This window comes from Nicotiana tomentosiformis, chromosome 8 (genome assembly GCF_000390325.3).
Source record: "Nicotiana tomentosiformis chromosome 8, ASM39032v3, whole genome shotgun sequence".
NCBI lineage: Eukaryota > Viridiplantae > Streptophyta > Magnoliopsida > Solanales > Solanaceae > Nicotiana > Nicotiana tomentosiformis.
The window spans coordinates 54,223,845-54,237,145 of record NC_090819.1 but is presented as its reverse complement, the minus strand read 5'-3'; the positions used below and the strand labels follow the sequence as shown (position 1 = coordinate 54,237,145).

General features: G+C 36.4%; 1 protein-coding gene across 17 annotated transcripts; it reads right to left on the bottom strand.

Annotated features, from left to right (window-relative positions):
• Window positions 1-1,971: 1,971 nt before the first annotated feature.
• On the bottom strand, window positions 1,972-8,475 carry LOC104118595 (uncharacterized). Of its 17 annotated transcripts, none has more exons than XR_011410335.1 (5): window positions 7,853-8,475; window positions 7,259-7,306; window positions 3,756-3,923; window positions 3,517-3,612; window positions 1,972-2,205 (listed from the first exon to the last, which is right to left on the bottom strand). XR_011410335.1 is itself a non-coding variant. In XM_070182345.1 (5 exons), exons 1-5 carry the CDS (start codon window positions 8,087-8,089, stop codon window positions 2,181-2,183), a joined length of 351 nt encoding a protein of 116 aa, XP_070038446.1. In that variant the 5' UTR covers window positions 8,090-8,469; the 3' UTR covers window positions 1,972-2,180. The 17 variants fall into 17 exon arrangements, 2 of the variants coding, with proteins under 2 accessions (XP_070038446.1, XP_009628165.1); XR_011410337.1 differs by having other exon boundaries at window positions 3,756-3,812; window positions 7,853-8,474; XR_691284.4 differs by having other exon boundaries at window positions 3,517-3,653; window positions 7,853-8,473.
• Window positions 8,476-13,301: the final 4,826 nt, after the last annotated feature.

Below are 13,301 nucleotides of genomic sequence, written 5' to 3'. Positions count from 1 at the left end.
AAATTCGTTCCTTAATCATACTACAACGATCCACTACACTAAGAAACTTTAATGTACAATAACAACATCCAATGGGACCAATAGTAGTAACAAATTCTATAATTTAGGCCATTTAGGCACTTTATCAAATACCTAGTAGGCATGAATCTCTACATCTCTTAACCATAGAATTAGTTCATCCAACTACTACCATTTACTAATAATTTATCCCACCATCATTCTTAAACAATTCTTAACTTCCAACATCACATACATGACCATCCATCCACACCCAACCAACAAAATCCATCAAATAATCACCTTTAAATCTCTACAATGGTTATGTATTTAAATTGGGAACTTATGGCTTCCAATCACCATACCATAAGTTATAACACATATTTCATACATAAATAATCACCATAGATTAGTTGGAGATGGTAGACATACCTCTTATAGTGAGACTCTTGAAAATCCCAACTTCTAAGGTTCTTGACCAATTTGGGAATTTGAATGGAATTCTATGGATCTTCAAGATTAATCCTAGTTAATATAGTTATTTAGGAGTAGTAATCAACTCAAAATACTCCAAAAACATTACCTTAGTTCATGGGAGGGAAGTGTTATTTCCCTTGATATGCAAGCCCTAGCTCAAAGAAATGACTTAATCCCTCTCTCTACCCGGCCTTGGGGGTATTTAATGGGCTCCTACGTGGGCGATCACGCACCTGATCGCGTACCTGAGGCAGAATACCCTTTAATATGCGCGGCCGTGCATCTAGTCGCACATATGGCATAGGTCCCGTAAAATAGACATAACTTTATGTAGAAATATCCAAATGATGAACGGTTTGATACGTTGGAAACTAGACTCAAAGATTTTTAATTTGATAGGTAGATCACATCCTAAGTCGTTATAGTTTGGTAGCAGCATGCGTTTGAAGTATGATGTTGTGCGAATTAAGACATCCTTTCCACTTAATGTATCCAACTTGTTCCACACAAATTCTTACCATTCACAAAACTTAGTATGTTCCAACACACCTTAAACACATATTTTCATTTCAAAATTATGTGGTCCTATCCCATAGGTCTCCTTTAATACTCGAATATGTTATCTTCAAATACCGCTGAAGCACTTTAAAATCTTAAATTATTAGGAAATTTTAACGGGGCCTTACATTTTCCCCCCGCTTAGGATCATTCGTCCTCGAATGAGGGTTAGAGTCCGCCATAGACACCTAATGTGACTTAAATCTTTATCTACACACCAAAAGCTCCAAAATTTGGCTAACTCCCCAAATTTTCAGAAATTTCGACAGAGTGTCCCCTGTAACTGGGCCTATCCACCTACTAGAGAATCACCAAAACAACTCTTAATAACATATCCATAACTCAACAAAGCATCACAGTATATATCAACACACTACTGAAAAATTGGTCTACGGTAATGCATGGAAAACCGTTCCCATAGACTGTTAAACCATTGCCATAGAGATATTGGAACGGTTTACAGCCTGTTCCATCATCCCGCGTGCCCATAAGTCTATAGGAAAGGTTCTTGCAACGGTTTGCATCGCCGTGACTATAGATACGTCTATCGCAATGGTTTTCCCTTTCTCTGTTGGAACGATTATTTTTTCCAATTGGAACGGTTTAAAACCGTTACAATATTATTTATACCACATTTCTTAACCATTACCATATTATTTAATACAACACTTATGTAAGCTATTGTTATGGTTATGTATCGATATAACAACGATTTTTTTAAGCTATCGTAACGGTTATATTTATATTGGAACGGTTTATAGATCATTTTGGAACAGTTTATAAGACCTATTGCAATGGTTTACATTGTCTAATGAAACGTCATTTGTGTCCTATTGCAACGGTTCTGGTAGGCTATTGTATCAGTTCAGTTAAAACCAAAATATAGCACCTGTTATAAATAAATATTTATATATATAATAAATTATAATAACACTAAAATTTAAATAAATCATAAAATGAAACTATTAATAATATAAATTATCCATCATGCAAATAATATCCATAAAGCAAATGTTCTACCCCAAGTGCATAAGTTTAGTACATTTCAAGAGAGTGAGTTTCAAAAATGCTGATAACAAAAGATTCCTAGAACATTCATCTATAGCAATTCAAAATTCATCTCAAGGTTTAGTTCTTCACTGCCTTCATCATCCATTTCTTGATCTACTCCACCTATATAACCGGATAATTAAAGTCATTACCTTTCAAGAGAATCCGGTCTAAGAATATTCATAGCACAAATTGCCATGAAAAAGGAAAAGAACATGAAAAGGTAACATAAAAAATTCAAAATGCTTGGAGAAAGTATAAGAATAAGCTAATGAAAGACCAAGAAGGTACTGGAAAACACAAAAAAATAGACTTCTCAATTTTTTTTTTCACATATATTAAATGGGATAAAATAGAGTTTCAGTGGTTAATGATGACTAAAATGCTCTGAAACTCTATTTAGTGGGATAAAATAGAGTTTCAGTGGGTTATTCATTTAAACTCTATTTGAATTACTCGATAGAATTCATAAAATCTATTTGTAAGGCAAAACTAGGCAAGTGTACTGCCTTAAAAACTTTCAGTGACTTCTCTCTGTGTTTGTAAGTTGTACCAACACAAATAACATTCCAGATCAGCAGGTGCCCGATGAAATATACACGCAAGTTGAGCCTTTCACCATTGTTATGAAAAAACAAAAGAGAAAACAAAAAGACAAGAAAGAACGAACAACGTTTACATACATTTGCCGAAAGCCCAGAATTGTGCAGCAAAAAATGCAAGAAGCTACAGTTATCAAATAGAACTTGATTAACCATGGCTTCATTAATTACTTGTCTAGAAGGAAATTAGGGTAGAGTTGGCTGGTGGTAAGATAATGAGAACTACAGGGACAATCACTCTTATTGTGAAGGTGAGTGATTATACACATATAGCAAAAACTATGGCCAGGGGAAGTTAAAAATGCATCCTTTATAATCTGCTTACAAATTGGACACAACAATTCCCTATCCATTTCCCATTCTGTTTCATCTTCATCCTTTACACTACCACCCCCATCCTCTTTACCCCCTACCCTCACTGACCCCTTCACTGCTGGCACCACTCCCCCAATTGAACTTTCCACCATAGTAAATTGGATATTCTAAAATCAATTAACATTATAGTAATAATTGAATAAAAATCAGACTTTTTACCCAGAATATCTTCTTCCTCATGCAACAACTTTACCAATTAGCACAGAATTACACAGCGACTATACAACAACAAAGAGCCGGCAAGGTAACATAAAATAATATGCATCATAGTAATGACACTAGCTAGGTAACCACAGAATTATGCAGCGACTAAGTGCCATAGGCAAAGTAAAGCTAAAAAAAATTACTAGACTATTCAGACTTTGCGAGAGAGAGAAAGAGAGTAGTAGTAGAAGAAACAACACAAGGAAGGAGAAGAAGAAGAAATAGAAGAAGATGTATAACATTTGGTACGTACTGATCTTGATTGTTACTACCAGCAGATGGTCGATTGTTTAGTTGAATAGCAGCTTGATGTGCAGAGGAAGCTTCTACAGGTGAACGTGCACTGAACCTTAGCATGTCATGATCAAGTCGCAAATCTGGGTTCAGACGCTGAAGTCGTGCGGCGATGTTCATTATAATAATTTGTTCCAAGAATGAAAAGACTAGCAAAAGATCAGTCATTTTCCCTTTCAAATTCAATAGGAATCTCACCAGAAAACTTGTTCTCAAACAGTTGCAAAGATTCAAGAAGAGACAAAGATGTGCCTTCTACTCCAACCAATACAATAAGCTAGTAAGAAATCTTGCACATTGATGTTTACTATAATAAGCTATTGTAACTGTAATGCCTCCTTCCTTGCATAGAACCATAGATACAATCTGTTTGCAAGTGAAAGAATGATGTATGCTAAATTTATAATTATAAATAAACACAGCCTAGAAGTTGTTGCCACAGAATGCTAGAGGGAAGCAAATCTGGTCGGACAAATTAATATCAATACTAAAAAATTTCAATCATCAAACATTGAATTTAGTTAGTTTAACTCCACTGGTTCATCCTTTATTATTACCATAAGATACTATTTCTTCCTCAGTAATCAAAAGAACATTGCAAGTTGGGTGAAGCAAATATCTGACTGTCAAACAAGCTTTGGTTAGTGACAGTGTATAAGATCAGACAATGTACTTTAACAATGTGGTTTATTATCATTCTTATGTCCCCTCACTCTTCCATCCCATTCCTTACCAACCAAAGAATAGAAAGGCTGTTTTGAGTTCAACATTTAAATGAGAATTTAAGTTTCCATACCCAAAACATCCACCTGATGAAAAAACAAAACAAAAATCTCGAAGAAACAAAACAAAATCTCCTTTCCAAACTCAATCCTTCTTAATTTATATTTAAACAGATTATATGTTATTGTAACACCCCGGAAAATTTTGAAGAACTTAAGTGTAAAGCCCGGTAAAATTTGCAAAGAAAATAATGTTTCATGGTGCCGGACTAGGCTTATGTGTTTGAGGATTGTAGAAATTCTTCGCGGCGAGCAAGCTCGCCGCGGCTCGGACTTTTTGGGTTGAACAATGCATAGGAAAGTAAAAGAAAATTTTTTGACGGAAAAGTGCACTTCTGCGGTCCATTATGCGACCGCAGAATCACTCTGTGGATAGCATAATGGCCGCAGAGTGAGACAGTTAATTGGGTCAGTTGGAAGCAATTATGCGGTCGACTATGCGACCGCATAAATGTTATGCGGTGCATTATGCGATCGCATAACAGTTATGCGGACCGCATAGTGACCGCATACACAGACAACTTTTTTGATCATTTTATCAGCAATTATGCGACCGATATACGGTCCGCATATCCATTATGCGGTCGCATATGCGACCGCAGAACTGTTCCGGAGCTCTATTTTTGGGTTTTTAAAACCCGACCCTATTTCGTTAAATACACTCTTTGGGCCATTTTTGAGCCATAATCTGATATTTTAGAGTGAGAGGGAGTGCCCTAGAGTGAGAAGGTGTTCTTCAATAATTTTTCTTCAATTCTTGCTCATGTTTTAGAAGATTAAGGGAAGCTCACTAAGTCTTCATCCTAGAGGTAAGATTCTACACCCTAAACCCTAATCTCGAAATCTTCTGAAAATGGGTAACTAGCAAGGTAATTTTTGGGCATGAGAGTTGTTTATTTTACATGCATGTGTTATCAAAGGATGTAGGAAGATTGTTGAGCTAAAAATGGTAAAGATTGGGTTGTGGGATGATGGAATCCTTCATAAAAAAGGACGTTGAAACCTTATGCACACCTTATGTTTGATAAAATGCTCAAGTGAGCTAGAACCATGATCATCTTCCAAATTTTGATTCAATTTGTGATATTTCTACAATAGATTGAAGTTGCTAAGAATTCCGGAACGTTTTAGAGTTTAAGGAAGATCAAGTGAGGTATGTTGGCTAAACTCTTCTCTTAGAATTGAATCCCACGATATTCATGTAAATTATGTAAGTCCCGAGTGATTCATTATGAAACTGGCTATTCCGAGTAAGATTGGGTTGAAAGATATATGTTCAACAAGCATTCCAAATGCTTTATTCATGTTATGTTACCAGTTGAGGATGTGTTAAAATATGGTCTGTGCATTAATAATATTTCGGCTTTAAGTCAAGTTCAAATGAAGGCTGTTATGCCAAATTTTGTGAAATATCTCTATGTGCCTTAGACTCTAAATTGCTCACATGTGTACTACACACCTTGATTTGAATTGTATTTGTTGTTGATGATGATGATGATATTTGAAATCGAAAAAGTGAGCATGAAATATTAATTATGGCCAGCGTGCCAAGAATGATCTTATAATTATGGCCATTAGTGCCAATGAAATGAAAAGATGTGAAAGTAATATGAAATGTGATGATTGATATAAAAAGGTTGATGTCTCAAATAAGATAGCCTAGCCGGTCGGGTCGTGATCGGACATCATGCCGCACACATGGTGGTGATTGTGCTGGAAATTGTAATCGAAATGGTAATTGTGGTTGATGTCCCTAATGGATAGCCTAGCCGATCGGGTCGTGATCGACTCCGTGTTAAAGACGGTCGTATTGATATTGAGAGAAATTGTGGTTGATGTCTCTAATGAGATAGCCTAGCCGATCGGGTCGTTATCGGACTCCGTGCTAAGAGTACGGTGGTACTGATTTTGTGAATAATGGTATTGTGGACAATGGTATATCGATACTAAAAATCTCCCAATGTGAGATATGGAAATTAATTTGAACACTGTCATGATCCTAAATTAAGGTTTAATGTTAATTAAGGCTTTCATTGATATTATGGTAATCTTGTTTGTATTATTTGTCATTCTATTGAGAGACTTTTTAGTTATACATACTAGTGCTATTCGACGGTACTAACGTCCCTTTTGTCGGGGGCGCTGCATCTTTAAATGGATGCAGGTGGTTCCACAGCAGGAGATATTGATCAATGATAGGAGTACACCTTCTTCCCAGCTGACTTGGTGAGCCCCACTTCATTCCGGGATCATGTATCTTTTGTACTTTGTATATTCGGTTTGAGGTATAGCCGGGGCCTTGTTGCCGGCATTATCATTGTACTCTTCTTTACTTATACAGGCTCCGTAAACATAGTGTGGGTTGTGTATTGGTGCTGAGAAAGACAAGCTATGTTATGTTGTGGTTGTAGTATTTGTCCATTTGAGACTTTAAAAATGATGAAACTATTGGAAATAAATTAGTATTGTAGACATGAACACATTTTCGTCTAATTAATGATAATATGTATTATCTCTATTCGTGGATGAGTTTGGGTAGAATGAAATCTAACAGGCTTGCTCGGTCGGGTTCACTCGGTTGAGCGCCGGCCGCGCTCCTCGGTTTTGGGGCGTGACAATTATACAGGGATAGAATCTTATCATATAAAAATGATAATGATCCAAAAGGTCTCATCCCAAAAGGATATTCCCAAGATGTCTCATATGGAAATTAAAAGAGAAAAGGAAGTTGTTCTTATATCTCTGATTGTCTTCATGGCAGATAGGATTCTTTAGTTGAAAAGAAATAAAAGTTCATATCCATTTGTTCTCTTCTCTATATTAGTTAAATTTAATCTTACCCTCATCACTTAAAATGTCAACATTGCATAAGAAATTTGAATGTAAATGTCAACTAATGCAAAAAAAAAAAAAACTTACATGTATAACAAGCACAAGGCTTTTCACCTTCTGAATCTTGTTTAAATTCTGCACATGAACATAGCTGTTAGATCTTACGATAGCCCCAAGGAACATACACAAATGAATATATAAGGTATATTTTGGCCCTCTACTAATTCTGGTTTAATAATTTTCTTTCTCCGCGTGGCGCATAATAAATATAGACTCAAGATCTGTTGGATTAAAATACTCCAACAGATTCGTCGAATTCTATATTGGTTTCAAACACAAGCATAAAACTATTATAAAGACAAGATTATTCTTAAATCATAGACATAGAGACAAATATGCAACAAAAAAAGCCTCATAACACGAGAATTTTACATGAAAACGATAACTAAGAAAATTCATAAAAACCAAAAACCCCAAGTTCCAGTAATTTTTAAGTCCGAATAAATACATTTTCATGCTTGTGTCATATGGATTTGAATCTCCATTCAATCACACTACATCACTCAATTACTCCCAAAAATAAAATAAAAATCACTGAATGGAGTAAAAAGGAACATTAAAACTGAAATTTTCATCCAAAATCACAACGGTTTATATTAAAAAGAGTTTAAGAAAACTTACAATTATTTATCCCACAACTATCAGTTGCATTTTCATCTATTGAGAAACCAGCTATCAGTTGCATTTAAGAAAACTTACAAGTTATGGCTCAACTATTGAGAAATTACAAAAGGAATAAAAGAAGAGCTTTGCGAGAGTCGAGCGAAAACCTACAGTTAAGGCTAAGTGAGAATAAGAAGTTGTAGTCGAGCTTAATCGAGAAAAAAACCCTAGAATTTTGGGACTATTTGAAACCATGGAGCTTTGATTAATTGAATGGTTGCTGTTTCTGGTGGAGGAGATAAATTTGATAGGTGGAGGAAAAAGAAAATTGAGGTTCTGCTGGTGTTGACGAAGGTTGACGGCGGGATATTGGCAGGTGCGACGGAGGTCGATGGCGGATAGTGGCAGGACAATGGAGGTTCTGGCTGGGTACGCTCAAAGGGGATCGGAAAGAGGTTAGGGCATATTTAGAAGAACAAATAAATAGTTTCTTTTATGAAATAATATTAATTAAAAAAATAATATAAAAATAGGGGTTCAAAAGCGCCGGTTTACGAAAATTGAGAGGGCAAGCTTTTAGGATGGAAATAACAACCGTTCCGATTGAATTTTTTTCAAGATCCGTTCCAATAAAGGAACGGTTAAAGCAAATGTTGCAAAAAATAAAACACTATTGGAATGGTTTTTACCTCAATGCAACGGTTTTATAGCCAAAGTGTGCTGGTATCACCCATGTCATATTGCAACGGTTAAGACCGTTCCAATAACCAATCTATAGTAACGGTTTTTGAACCGTTGCAAAAACATCTGTTGCCATAGACCCATTTTCTAGTAGCGACAACACTAATCTCAACATTAAGGGCATTACATTAACAGAAGTGGTATCTAGTGTCACGACCCAAACCGATGGGCCGTGACGGGCACCCGGTACCTTACTCAACCGAGTACCAACATAACGTACCTTTTCGTATCATACTATCATAGATAACTGAGCCGGAGAGGCTGCCGTCAGATAAGTAGAATACAACATGTAATACCAACTTATACATAAGACATACGTGCCTATAAGACCAAAATAACCACTCGTACACTGAAAATAGACCGACAAGGCCATACAATCTTTTACGTACATGACATCTGTCTACAAGCCTCTAAGAATACATAATTATCATAAAGGTCAGGACAGAGCCCCGCCATACCAAACAATACACGTCTAAATCTTATTGACCAAACAAGCAACTCCGAAGTAAATGAAGCGCACCAACACCTTCCGCTGAGCTGATAGCCTGCTTGGAGGACTCTTGACCAGTCTATCGGGACCTGCGGGCATGAAACGCAGTGTCCCCAGGCAAAAGGAATATTAGTACAAATAATGTACCGAGTATGTAAGGGATGAAAATCAGTAAATAATAGACATGAGAGAAACATAGAGTAAAAGACTCGACATGTATGTCTGCATAGCTCTGTGAATCATTTCATTTTTATAATGTCATGCATATGCGTATAAATGTCATACCATGCATAGGTATATGCATTCATAATATCATCAAGCCTCTGAGGGCATTCCATCATCTCATTTCGGCCACTGTGGGTAAATCATCAACGTATACCAGCTGATCAGGTGGTGGTGCGTATATAACGATATAACCTTTTCCCATATCCCATATACATATAATATACGCGTATATAACGTCATCTAGTCATGGGTCAATGTACATGTATAAATGCATGAAATGCATAAGAAATACGTTACTAAGGTTTCTCGGAATATCATAAAATTAATATGCCTTTCGGATAAACTTTATCAAATACGTATTTTTCTGAGACCCATGAACAGAAGATATAATAATAATTCACATGGGGAATCAATAACATAGACACCCCTAATACTTCTTTGAATAGAGTTATTTATGAAAATTATGCGTTTACTCGTTTCGTTTGTATCGTATGGATCATGCCAAAAAGAAAGAAGGGGTAGCCTTAACATACCTTTAATGTCAACTTCCTACTTGTATATGTGAACGATCTCCTCAATCTTGTATACCAAAACTAGTCTTCTTCACGTTTTGCTTTAGTGTAAAGAGATATATCTATCTTTGTAGCTCAAATTTTTCAAGGGCCATTTCTAATCTTGTTGAGAAGAAGCAACAAATGTATTTATCTTGCTAACAACGTTGCTTGATATATATGTTATAAGTATATCCTCCAAAAAGTGAATGGAAGGAAAGGAAATAACTCTTATATTTCCTTGCTTTACATACTGCCACCGCCACTATCCCTTCTCCAAATGAATTTTGATCTCAATTGAAGATAAGTAAAAAGATGACTAACGTACACTTCCTTTCTACGTGTTTGCAAGGAAAGTATTGTCCATATGTCCTTATTTAATTGTCTAAAGTCGAGAGTCATTAGCTATTTCTCCACTTGCTGCCACAGGGGGAGGGGGCTTTGTCCCCACCTATTAATTATCCACAAATCCTTAATTACATGGTTAATCTCCCATTAAATAAATAATAAATCAATTACCCACATAATTAAGAATTATCTCAAATTACTTAAAATACTACTCACTTTTAATACACCTTACTATCATGGCCATGTGGTACCTTATATGATACTAGTCCATAAATACCGGGTATTTTAGCTCGGGTCGTATTTTATCCTAAAATGTCAAACTTCAACGAAATTTATTTTTTTCGATTCGCTTACCCTCTCACCTTCACGAATTAACTTATCACTTATTTGAAATAGCATAATACTTATAATCCCAAAATATATCTCATTCCCGAACTTGCGTCGATTAACTTATGATGAAACTTCAACGTACGAAAATGTGGGATGTAACATCTCATTACCGAGCTTATATCAATTTACTTATGGCATACTTCCACGTACGAAAACATGGGGTGTAACATCATTCCCCCTTTGGAACATTCGTCCTCGAATGTTGACTGATGCACTTATCATTTTCATAACTTATGTCTTTCGAATACTTTAGTACTCTCATTGCCATCGAGGCAACTGTTCTGTGAATAACTCCAAAGGCCAGGGCATTCCCCCATTTAGGCCTCTTTCTCACACCACGGTCTGTGGTCGGAATTCTTCCAATCTCGTAACTCTTGCTACCTTCTATTATGCAGCTTGTACGACTTTTTCCTTGTTTGTGTGCCTATGCGACTCTTCTCTCCTTTTTCCTCCAGTTGTTTTTTAGCCAATCTCTAGGCCTCACTTTGTAAACATATACAGAGCTTGACAAGGTGTCCCTCTGGGCATCTATAGGTATACAGATGTTCTTTGCTCGGTACTTTGTCGAACTTACGAATATTGCTACATCTCAATTTATCGTTACTAAGGTCTGCTACCAAACTCCAGGTTACGTTTAGTTGCTTTATCCTATATGTATAAATCTATGTCCTTTAATACTTCCTCATTATTGTTCATCTTAAGTATGACGGCCTAATCTCACCTCATATTTTGTGACTTTTGTCCATCCATTGTTGATTCACCTTAATGTTGATCTGCAATCTGCTAGTGATAACTTGAAACCTCTTATGTAATACATTGTCACTAGGGCTTATGTTGCATCGAGGAATATTTGAAGTGATTTTTCTGATCCATTTAGCGGTGATATTGTACTTCGATAACCGTATTTTATAGCATCCCAACGTGATTCACTTTACATGGGTATTTTAATCCCGTACAATTCATGAAATCCTCTTCAAGTCATTACTCAATCGAAGGCCCAAACGTCATCATTTATCTATCACAATTACACCCTTATTCTACTACCAGGAAGCATTCCATCTCTTCTAAATGCTATTAGTCTTAGATTCCTTTGAGTTCATTCAGGCTACACTGAACTTTCTATAACTTAGAGAAACCATTAGCTCTCTTGTTTACATTGGCTTAATCTCGAGGACTTATCCATTCTCATCACCTTATCACTCGCCCTTTCTCATCCATACTTCTATCATAAAAACTTGTCGCTTTACTATACTTTAGCTTGCGACCTATACGTATCTATTTATACTACTCGCAACCTTCCTTCAACTTGCTTGTATCATAGATATCCTTATGTCATCCCGAAATATCAAGCGAGACATCACATCGTCCCTAACTCTTCTTTACTCTCTTAATTAGGCTTCTCGATACCTAGAAACCATAGGCTGGAAGATATGTTACTGACGATGCCGCTATAATTCCTGGATACTGAATCCCAGCGCTTCTAGCCTTCTATCCGAAGTATGGACTATACATAACCTTCTGCATATGAGTATCTCATACGTTGTTCACATTTACCTTACTTACCTTAAAATCTCGCACCACATCTTCTATCTTCTTTATGACCTTCCTCCCACATAGGTATAATTCACATCCACAACTTGAAGCTCTATTATAATACTTACAACTCTGGTGTATACACGATCCGGTGGAAGCTTTATACTGACTTCTTATAAGGCTGGTACTCTTCTAACTGGCTTTTTCGTAGGGCCGTTATAGAGAATGGTTGTTGTACTATCTCTCTTGTACCTCTGATATTAAGAGTGATTCTGCAATGTTCTCAATCATGATGTCTATAATTTTCTGGGTCCAATAATCAGACTCCTGATTTACTTCGTTGATGTAACTCTTAGTTTCCTCTTCCTTCTGATCAGCCTTTATGTAGGCTTAAGCTATCTTCCGATCTGTGGCTCATGGTATTAGTTAATATTTTAGCCTTTCATGGGCTCTATGGAATATCCATGATACAATCTTATGACAATTTAATCCTTTGTCTATGCCTGGGCTCAATTCCTTCTTTTAAGTTATACCGGAGTCTTCTACGACTGTATGAATGTCCATATATATGTTGCATGGATAATACTCCAAAATTTTAAGTGCCTTCATAATGTAACTAACTCTGGATCATTGATCGAATACTTCCTTTCATTCCATCTCAGCTTTCTTTAAACATAAGCAATTACTTTTCCTGGTCGTTCTACCGCTTATTGCATGAATACTTGGCTTATCTTAGTGCCCACACATATTGGAATTCCGTACAACCCATATGATCTTGAATATCACCTTTTGATTTTTTTCTTCCTCCCGTTCATAGCCACAATAGGGGCCACTTTCTTATGGAGTACATACAATGCCGTTATGAGACTGTTGTTACAAGACCATTTCTTCTTCAACTTACTATGCTTAGGTTGAAGCCTTCTTCCTTATTTCATCAGCTAGTCTTCATTGTAGTACTTAGGGAGGACCTTCTGACTCTTGTAAAGCCGCGAGCTTATTACATCGCATTCCCGATAGAATTTTTGATGTCCTTCCTCACCTATAATTATCCGTAGTTACTTACCTCCACGTCATTGTGCTTGTAGGGTTGCTTCTAAACTTGATATTTTGACAGTCTTCTCGGTGGCATTCTCTTTTATTTCCGTAATACTCATACGGTACCTTTAACTACCCTAACTCCTATCTGAAT